At 32.3% G+C, this 10,708-nt stretch overlaps 1 protein-coding gene and 1 long non-coding RNA gene across 2 annotated transcripts; both read right to left on the reverse strand.

Moving 5' to 3' along the window:
• Positions 1 to 358: 358 nt before the first annotated feature.
• LOC124827716 (uncharacterized) lies at positions 359 to 2,775 on the reverse strand. Its single transcript, XR_015779997.1, has 3 exons — positions 2,409 to 2,775; positions 1,253 to 1,665; positions 359 to 514 (listed from the first exon to the last, which is right to left on the reverse strand). It is a non-coding gene; the product is annotated as an uncharacterized LOC124827716 (long non-coding RNA).
• Positions 2,776 to 3,691: 916 nt separating this feature from the next.
• LOC148197674 (SNF2 domain-containing protein CLASSY 3-like) lies at positions 3,692 to 8,230 on the reverse strand. The gene is made up of 3 exons (XM_088091670.1): positions 6,595 to 8,230; positions 6,096 to 6,245; positions 3,692 to 5,755 (listed from the first exon to the last, which is right to left on the reverse strand). Exons 1-3 carry the CDS (start codon positions 8,104 to 8,106, stop codon positions 3,818 to 3,820), a joined length of 3,600 nt encoding a protein of 1,199 aa, XP_087947796.1. The 5' UTR covers positions 8,107 to 8,230; the 3' UTR covers positions 3,692 to 3,817.
• Positions 8,231 to 10,708: the final 2,478 nt, after the last annotated feature.

Below are 10,708 nucleotides of genomic sequence, written 5' to 3' on the forward strand. Positions count from 1 at the left end.
ACTTACTTTGACAACAAAACATTGAATATAATTCACTTAACTTCAAATTTAATTGTACTAAAAATTAATTTTATAGAATAAAAGAAGTTTAAAATCATGTTTTTATATACTGCCCGAACACAAGTGAGTAATAACAAAATTATAATACTTTGGCAGGGTAAGCAAACAATTCTAAGTTTGCAGTACCTGACCTCCAAGTCCATAAATACTAGTTGGAAAGACCTGCATGTAAAATTGAAACAACATATATATATATATATATATATATATATATATATATATATATATATATATATATATATATATATATATATATATATAAGTATAAATTTTCTATGGGTTAATTATTGTATCAGACTATTTAGAGATGGGATATTAAATTGATATGATGATGTTTCATGACCTATAGAAACTATTTTCTTACTTTAACCCATGTTTGTTGGGTAAATGCAGCAATAGCATTGAGTCCTCCAAGTTGGAGACCACGTTGAGCCATTCCCCAAGGAAATATCTCCTGCAAAGATCACTCCCTAGTTATCAACCAACTCAAGCTGCATTTTTCCTCTTCACATTATATACCAAGGACACTTAAACCATTAAAAAATTTGGAAGTAAATATACTTGGCCAAGCATTGCTACCTCTGCTTCAATACCCCCAACACCCCATCCAGCAACTCCAAGCCAATCAATCATTGTTGTATGTGAATAAGTCCCAAAAACACTCTCAGAAACAAATGTGCAATCTTTTCTTTGTTTTATGTTATAAGCATGCACCAGAGGTGATAATAAATCAGAATGAAGAACTAAATACATGAAGCTATTTTACATTTTATGGCAATTACATACACATATATTGTATGAAATTATTTGGATCCGACATCAGCTTCCCAATCCACATCATTCTCTATAAATGTGGGGGAAAAACTACTTTGGTGGAGTAGCCCTCAGGAAGACCACTGATGAAGTTATTAGCATTGGCAAGCTTAGCTGCTTTAATCACTTCTGAATCAGAGGCACCTTCTTTTCCATAGAGTATGTTTTCATAAATTGATGTGGCAAAAAGAGCTGGCTCTTGTTGCACAAGACCAATGTGCTCCTAAGAGATTTCAGATTAAGTTTTGTGATGTCTTTGCTTGTAAAAGTTTAATTTATTCTTGTTAAAAGAATGTTACAGGCAAATAGCGTATGCATGCAAATGGGTCAATGACAAATCCTTAGCATTTAATTGGATAAAGTTCTACGAAAAACTTACCATCAACTAACACCCTTCCGGATAGTGGATCACAAAATCTGAGGATAAGGGAAATCACAAAGCTTTTACCAGAACCACTTTGCCCCACTAGAGCAACACTCTTGCCTGCAGGAACTCTTAGGTTGAAATCCTTGAAAATAATCACATCTGGCCTTAAAGGGTAGCTGAAATTGATTCTTTTGAGCTCAATTGTTCCCTCCACTGTTTTCAATTCTTCTCCAACATGTCCTGTTATTCCTGACTTTCTATCCATCACTTCGAAAACTGATGCAACCATTTGGTTCCCTTTCAAAAGGTCTGGAGCAAGGGCCAAAGTCTCCCCCATAGCCAGAGCTGTTACTATCAAAACCATAAATGACTTCATAATTGATTTAAAGCTTGAAGGCTCCTTTTCCATCAAAGTAGATCCATACCTGCAAAAAGTTTACACTCTGAGCACAAATGTAACCAGCATTTGGTAAGACATTAATCCTACAAGTAGCCTACTTAAGACATAATAAAGTTAAAACATCTACCACAAGGCAAGACCATAAGATTATAAAATAAAGAACTGGGAAACGCCATAGAATATGCCAGCAATTTGGCCTTGTTTAAAAGAGTGTTTAGAGGGATCAAGAAGCTCATTAGCATAAAGGTCAAGGACCTTTTCTTCAGAACAAAATGCAGCCACAGTGCGTATAATTGTGATCCTTGTAGAAAATTACTATTAATTTGGTAAAAAGGACCCAAAAAAATGGTACAGGTTAAAAAATTCGACGTCTTATCTCACACCGCTTATCTCTTCCATTTCCTATTATTTATTCCATTCTTCAATCTCTATCACAGACAAAATCAAAAGTTCTTTCATCAATCTCAAAGCTGTGTCAAATACTTGATCTTATTGTAAACATTCATGTATATTTGTCAGACCACATACTCATATAGGTAACAATTTACCAAGTAATTTCAGAACCCTATCCAACTAGCACTCATCAATTCCATTACATAACATTACCCATCCACCTCATCCACCATGTCTTCTTCCACTTTCCCTAACATTCAATTAATCTAACACTTTTTTCAATCAACCAACAAACACACCAAAATTATGATTTAGAAGTGTTTATTATCTTTTCTTAAACTAATAAATTTATACAGAAAAAACAAACGATCATACCTTGGTGAGAGATGAAAGGTTTAACGGAGAAAATCCACAGATCAAACAGAGAGAATTCGAAGCTGACGTTGAAGTTCAAGACGGACACCTCGCACCCAAGTAGAGGGAGACCAACACGAAGCAGTTGAAAATCCATGAACAATGAAGCTTGTGGTGTAGCGAAATGAAGATTATGGTGCAGACAAGGGGTTTGGGAGAAATGAGGCAGCGGGGAGGGACTAGGGTTTGGAGGAAAAATATTCAGAAAAATTAGACGTAGAAGGAATGAAAGCGCGGGAAAATATTTTGGGATTATTTAAGGAGTACCGGCGCCGGAAATAGTTTTTTTATTTTTTTAAAAAATGTTAACTGCGGTTTCAACATTAAACCGCCGAAATTATTTGAGGTTTATAAAACCCCGAAAAATAACCCCTTCTAAAATTAATTATTTTTGTAGTGTTTTAACATTAATAAAATATATTATAAATAAAATATTTTAAAAATTAATGATAATAATAATAATTAATAATAATAATAATAGTAAATAATATGTTATTACTATCAATTTTAAAATCAATATCCTACTATAGTAATTATTTTTTATTGTAAGAAACTAATTAACTTTAAATCTTTTAAAATTTTCCTTTTTTTTTAAATTGTATTAGGTTTTTAAGGTCATAGTTATCTTTAATAGAGAGTTGAATTATTTAAGTGGATAATAATATTGTTTAAAAATAGCAACTTCCAATGTATTACGCCACAAAACTTAACCTATATTCAAAATTTAATTTCAAAACATAATTTTCTACATAAATTGAAACATTTCTAAAATTAATTTTCTACTATAACCATATTATAAATATAACATTTTAATAATGAATTACAACATAATTATATATTATTATTATTATTATTATTATTAAAGAATAAATTACATTTTCAACTAAAGGTGGTACAGCCCTAAATCCATACTATAATAAATAATTAATAAAATTTAATATAATAACTTATAATGGATAACTTATTTTGAATTTGCTTTTGTAATTTTTATTAATTTTTTAATCAAGCAGTTGAGTGATGAAAAAATAACCAAGAAAGTGGAATTTCATGGTGAGAAATAGTGTGGAAATTCAAAAATATTTAATCTCTTCATTGTTGCTTATACCAATCACTTCATTGACAATCTTGAGATACCTCATTTGAAACCTCAAAATATTGAATCTCTTGATTGTTGTGGAATCAATGAAAATCTAAAGATGATTTCGAAAGAGGAAGAGAAGAAGGAGAAAGCTAGAGTGCACAAGTTAAAAATTCAAACATCACACTAAAAGATTCTGGATAATGGAGCCAATAATGAACATTGGTATTTAACCAAACCAAAAACATGAGTCAATCGTATCTAACTTGACGAAATTCCAATAATCAAAGGATTAAGGGCTCAAGATCTCCAAATCTCTCTTCCTAGGTTGAATTAGACATTCACCAATCATATCCTTGAGTTTTTCATGCTGAACCATGACGTCAAGAACTCTATCCTCAACCATTACTCCACTCCTCTTGAGCTTATCGCTTTCAGAATTTTTATTTGAGAAAACCAGTTCAGATAACCGGTTCTTTTCTGCTTGTTTGCGATATTTGGTACATTCAGGGGTGCCCTGGGCAAGAAGATGATAAGTAAAAACAACTTTCTTTTGTCCAAGTCTATATGCTCGGCAAATAGCTTGCCTTTCCACTGATGGATTCCAAACAACATCAAGAAGCACGACCCTTGAAGCTCCGATTAAGTTAATGCCTTCAGAAGATGCTTTTATAGAAGCAAGTAACACCTTTGCTCGGCTATTTGCATCATTGAAACTATAAATGAGGGTCTGTTTCTGCTTTTGCTCAAGCCTTCCATACATATATAACACTTCCATCCCCACAGTCCAATTCAAGGCTGACGCCAGCTGGTCCTTGATTAAGTTTAAAGTATCAATGAATTGGCTGAAAACAAGGACTTTCTCATTTAATGCATCACATAGTCTTATAAACTCGATCAAGAACTTGGTTTTCACCCCTGCATAAGGGTTCAGTCGAATTTTTTCCAACCTATCCTTGTCAATAATAGATTCTTCTTTTTTTGACAAGGAGCAGCTGAGGAAAAGGGATGGATGGACTGAGACCAAGGCCAATTTGTGTTCAAAGTTTAGTACGTTTTGAGAGCATTCAATGCTCTCTAGAGTTTCTTGCTGCAAAATGTCTGGCTTCAGAACCAGCACACATTCTCTCAACCCAGGAAGGTTCTTCTCAAGAATGCTACCTTTGTGAACATGAACAAAGGGGTTCATCAACACTTTCAGCTGGTTTATTTTTACGTCGGCTGGATCTCCAGAAGAAACAGGTTCCCAACTCATTTCTTTCGAAGCTTTCCTTCCTTGCGTTAGTCTACTTTGGCAAAACTTTTTGAGTTCTTGTGGGATGTTCTCAGGAAAGGATGGTTTCATTAAGCACAAAATATTGTAAAGTTCCAAAAAGTTGTTCTGAAAAGGAGTCCCTGAGAGAAGAACTCGCTTCTGAGTTCTACTTTCAGAAAGAACCTTCCAAATATAACTATTATGGTTCCGAGGAGTGTGCCCTTCGTCAAGTACTAGCAAACCGGGATAGTCACGCAGAACCTTTCCCATTCCACTTTCAATGTACTCCCTTGTCTTTGCACGTTTCTTTTTCCCCAACTTTTTATTATTCTTATCTTTTCCCCCCCCACCACCTACAGATGTTGCCCCTGCCAGCTTCTCATACAAATTGTAGCTGATTAGTAGAATGCTCTTCTCTTTGTACCATGAACACAATTTCACCATCCGAATGGCATCCTTATTCTGCCTCTGGTTGCCAGACCAATCAACTTCATTGATGAGTTCTTCTTTCCCTGATAATTCAGCACTGTTCAAGTTATGGAATGGAATTCCTAGTTTCCACTTTCTTAGCTCGTCTTCCCAGGTAAGCAATATGCTGGAAGGAGCAATGATAATAGGTAGACACTTTGGAAACAATTGCAAATATGACTGAAGAAACACCATGGTCAACTTAGTCTTTCCTGTTCCAGGAGCATGAGAAATAATGCAGCCTCCTTCATTGCAAGGATGAACCTTCTTCAATTTTGCAAGGTCAATACTTCCTTCCAAGTTTTTCCAAATAAACTCAAACCCTTCTTGTTGATGAGGATACAAACTTTGTTTAATGTCAGGAATAAGGTCCCAAACAGTGCCTTCATTCTGAGACCAAATTGCCTCCGAGTCATCACCAGACTCATCAAACAGACCCCCTTCCAATACTGAGGTTTTCCCTTCACTGGATGACACCATTCTACCACCATATCTTTCAGAATCCACCTGTATTAAACACAACCCAAAAAATGACACGTACATCACTAATTTTTATCAACCTACACATTTCATACAGCATCACATCACATCAGAGCAAAAACAAAGTACCAAAAACTTGTTTAAGCCCTATGGTTTCCTCAGCAGCACTCAATCCCTGTTTTCTCTTTTTCAAATAAGAAAAAGCTCATAAATACTTAAGATAGTGCTGCATCATAGTTCAACGGATAATGACACATGTCAGCCTTTTTGCCTATGTTCATATTCGGCAATAACAAAGTCTACTTAACATCCAAAATGTAATGAAATTAATTTTCTATAATAATCATCACATCCAAACCGTACTTACAAATGGTGGCGTGATATATTTGATTTCAGTTTCGATCCAACCACACCATCTACAATATATCCCAATCTGCTCATCAAAAATAGTGTCATGCTTGCATTTCGAGGCTGGACCTTCTTCGTTTTCTGTTGCTTCCTTTGACATATTATTAACCTGAAATTAAAACATACAAAGTTTGTAACTAACTTTGGGTGTGTTTGCTTCGCATTATTGATCGTGAAAGCTATGTGAGAGTGAAATTTTGTTCAACTTGCATTGAAGTGTGAGAAATAAACAATCCAAACACACTTCTCCTCTCATAAATAACAGTTTGTTCCAACATATATGAATTCATGAAGAATTCAAGACCGAACTCAAATATTCAAAATCACATGCTATCACCTCACCACTAGCATTTTTCTAAAGCACCACAAATGTATATAAAAATACTAACTTAAAATTTAGGTTCTTAACATCATTTATATACTTTTCTTTAATATTTCAGCTAGGAAAAGAGATTTACCTGGGTTCCAATTTCTTCAGCTCGAAGCAACATATCCATTTCAGCCCACAACATATCTAACTCCTCTTGCTCTGAATTTTCAACAGGTTTTTCTGCGTTCACAAAGCAAGAATCCGAAGGGATTGGCTCCCGAGAAAGTAAAACATTATCCTTTTCATCCAACTTATCTGAATCATCCTTAACAGAATCATTCTTGCCCATAAAACATTCAGTAAAAATTTTATAACATTTGTTTTTCAATGTGGATGGCATCCTTGGTACATCATACAACTCATTGTCACCTGTTTCATCATCCACTGCCCCGACCTTCTTATGGTTATTACTATTAAACCAATATTTAAGTTCCCCTTCCTTGTCCTTTTCTATTGCAATTTTAGCCGAATCTCCTATCTTCTCTCGGTTTTTGGGACGAAAAGAAACACTTCTCAGACCTGTTCCTTTGTTTTGTTGATTCTCTTTTCTTTTAATATCATCAATATCCACCGAGTCAACATTGATATTTTTATTTCTCGCACTATTCTCGACAACAGTTGAATCTCCTGTCTGTTTCTGCGATGTCACACTTTGATAATCTTTATCACTTTTCTTCATATGCTCCTGTGCTTCAGAAGACATCAAACAATCTGAATTTTCCCCGTGAACCCCAAATAATTCAGAATCAGCAATGACACTTTGCACTCTCTTTGCTTCATGTTTATGTGCAGCATGTTGTCCTTCCTTCTTATAAATCTCAGATTTACTAGAGATCTCACTAGTACAATCAGCCATAATCCATAGCTCCTCCTCGTCTACCTGTTCATTACCTTCCCTTTTACGAATCCCACTGTTTTCGGCATCACTCTCCATCTTTCTCACCATACCCTTCACTATCTTCCTATGACCTCCCCTCACATCATCACCACCCCGATCATCATCGTCATCACTCTCGTCCCAGATCGAGCCTTCAGTCTTAAACCCATCATGATCCGCAACCTGAAAATCTTCATCGCTAGTCTCATGATCCTCATTATCAGTTGAAGACCAAAGCAAATCATATTCATGATCATCTTCGTCGTCATCATCATCAACCGACAATACAACCGGGTTGTCAGATACACAACCACAGTTATCATCGTCAAAGTTCTCAACTTTATCATCCCACATAAAACACCTTTCATCTTTGTCACTCTTCTCTTCTATTTCATCACAAAATATATTGCTCTCAGAATCCCTCATCCTCTCTTCAAACTCACTGTCGTCGTCATCATCACTGATTTCAATTGGGTCATTCTCATGTCCTCCCAAACCCTGAGAATCACTTTCAGATACTCTTTCACTATTCATTGAAACAGCTGCAGAAGATGATGACGTAGGGACTGATACAGGTTCAATTTTCACACGTGTATCTTCACCCTTCGAGAAAACAGCTTCACTTTCCCGTGTCTTCTTCTTCCGACTCATTATTAACGCATTCTCAAATAACTTTCTCCTCTTGTACCGCGTCCTGCAAGCAATGGGAGCCCCTGGATTCATTTCACTCAGAAAAGACAATGCAAAAAGGAAAAATTTTCCTTTCTGCAAACCAAAATCGTTCCTTTTTTACTCTGAGTGGTGAAGGGATAACCTGCATGAAGAAACCATCAAAAGAAGATATTTATGGTAATGATGAGTTCATGTGTGGAAAAAGAAAAACTATGATAGAGAATGGCTTTAGGAATAGTAAATTTGGCGCCCTATACCAAGGAGAATTGACTGAAGGAAAGAATTTATTTGACAGGTAACTCAAGACAGTGTGACTTATGAAGTTTATATTTTCAAAACTAATTTTTGGAAATTTTTTATAGAAAAATCCATTTGTCAAAATATTTACAAAAAGATAATATTCTTTAAAATTTAATAACAGAAATAAACCTGTTTCTAAATCAAAGAAAAACTGAATTTTAAGTAATTATAGTATTATTAACTGCACGAAAGTTATTTTAACATTTATAAAAAATTATTCCTTAAAATATTCATGATAGATTTAAATTATTTTATAAAAATAATTTTGGTATATATTTGTTTAACTAATATATATATATATATTATTTATGCACATGTTTTATTTCATGTATAACTTTACTAAAAAACACCTAATTTTAATTATACAATAAGTTTTAATAAAAAAAATATTGTATTTATGGATTAAATTAAATATAATTTTAATTATATTTACTATATACAGAGGAAGAGGGTTAATATTTGTGCATTATAATATACAAAAATTATAAAAGAAATTGAATTAAAGTTATTGTTCTTTTTTTATTACTTTCAATATAATAATTTAAGTTAAATATGTATTTCCATAGTAAAAATATAGAACTAAAATAATTAAAAAAATAATTAAAATAAATGAATAATTACAATAAAATTAAATTAATTGATAGTGATTACCAAAATCTGACACAAAATATTTAAATTCAAATATTAAGTATAAATAATGCAGAAAAATAAATCATTTTACATAATTTTTAAAAAGAAAAATAATAAAATTAAATGATTAAAAAAAGTAGGTGGTTTAGTTATAGTATAGATTTAATATTGAGAACTAAATTTGTTTTTTAATCTTCATATTAGAAGTTAATAATTTTAAATTATTCAATACACTATTAAAGACATACAAAGCTTAACATATGTCTACTAATACAAGTATTTCATATTACTCATGACCATAATCATTTTTCAAACATGCTACCAAATATTCAAATGAAGACAAATTTCATTTTGGAATTTGTAAATTGGGCCCTTCTAAATTATTCTAACTCATTAAAGAAAATACCACGTTTTAAACAAAATATTACCACTTTACATTACATTGGGGGCATTAATAATTTAAAAAGTCTAAAATATTTAAAAAAGAAAGCGTTATATTTAAAATTTACTTTTTGAATGCTTTTATAAATTATGATAATTAATTTCATATTATAACTAATAGTTCTTCAATACCATCTAAATAAATTTCATTCCCCGTCAAATATATGTAAAATATATGCAGAGATAACTCCACTTGAATATTATGCCATTGAATCTAAATGATGGCATACAATAAAATCTACTTTAAATTCCTTGGATATAGGCCTACTTCATGCATTCCAAATTCAAACAAAATCACATACAAAATCATCATGAAGAGGTAAAAAATAATTCTACAATTGAACCAAAAGGAATTTAGGATTACTATATTCCATGCAAAAAGTACCTTGAATCCATGCATAAATACATTGACCTTGGTAAATGTCATTCCAAATATATTAATGACAAAAGCATGGACCCCACACATACATTAATTATGTTATATAAAAAGGAAGCACACACATGTGCATTTTTACACCTGAATGGCTGCTCAGTTGTATCACATATACTAATTGGGTACACTTAAACAAAAATTGAGGTACCACACTTATGCTGTTGTTTGGAGTGAAATACTTTTCATAAATATTAGCAAAAAAAAATTGAGAATGAATATTATATTATATGTACATATTTGTAAACAATACAAGGTAAGGTTATGTGGAATTGAGTAATTTTTAAATCTATTCTTTATTATGATGATTAGAGATATTAATTATGAAAAATATTTTTTTATGTGCAGTTTATTCACATTGGTTATGGTATTATATATTTTGGTTAAGAAGACATTTTCGTAGAGTCACGAATTATACAGGTTTCTGATCTAATACGAGTGATTACACAAAATTGTAATATTAATGTATCTCAATTAAAAATATGATGAATTGATTTAAAACTATTTTTATCTTTTTTTAAAAAAAATTGGTCTATAAACATTTTTTTAATAAATTTGTTAACTTTTTAAAAATTTAACAAATTAGCAAGAATAATGAAACAAATCGAACACAAAAATTTATACTGGTTCAAATTTTCAAGAGTATACATCTAATTTTCTTCCAACAATCTAAGTTGGGAGGAAATTTACTAATAACAAGTATCAAGATCACATAATACAAGATTCACCAATGTACTCTAAATCTCTCAATCAAAACAAAAAAAAAATCTTAAGGATGAGGTTACACACTCACTCTAGGAACCTTGCCTACACAGAAAGGTAATTACAATTCACAAAGAATTACAGAAAAAC

Source organism: Vigna umbellata, chromosome 5 (genome assembly GCF_029865625.1).
Source record: "Vigna umbellata cultivar VRB3 chromosome 5, Vumbellata_1.0, whole genome shotgun sequence".
Taxonomy (NCBI): Eukaryota; Viridiplantae; Streptophyta; class Magnoliopsida; order Fabales; family Fabaceae; genus Vigna; species Vigna umbellata.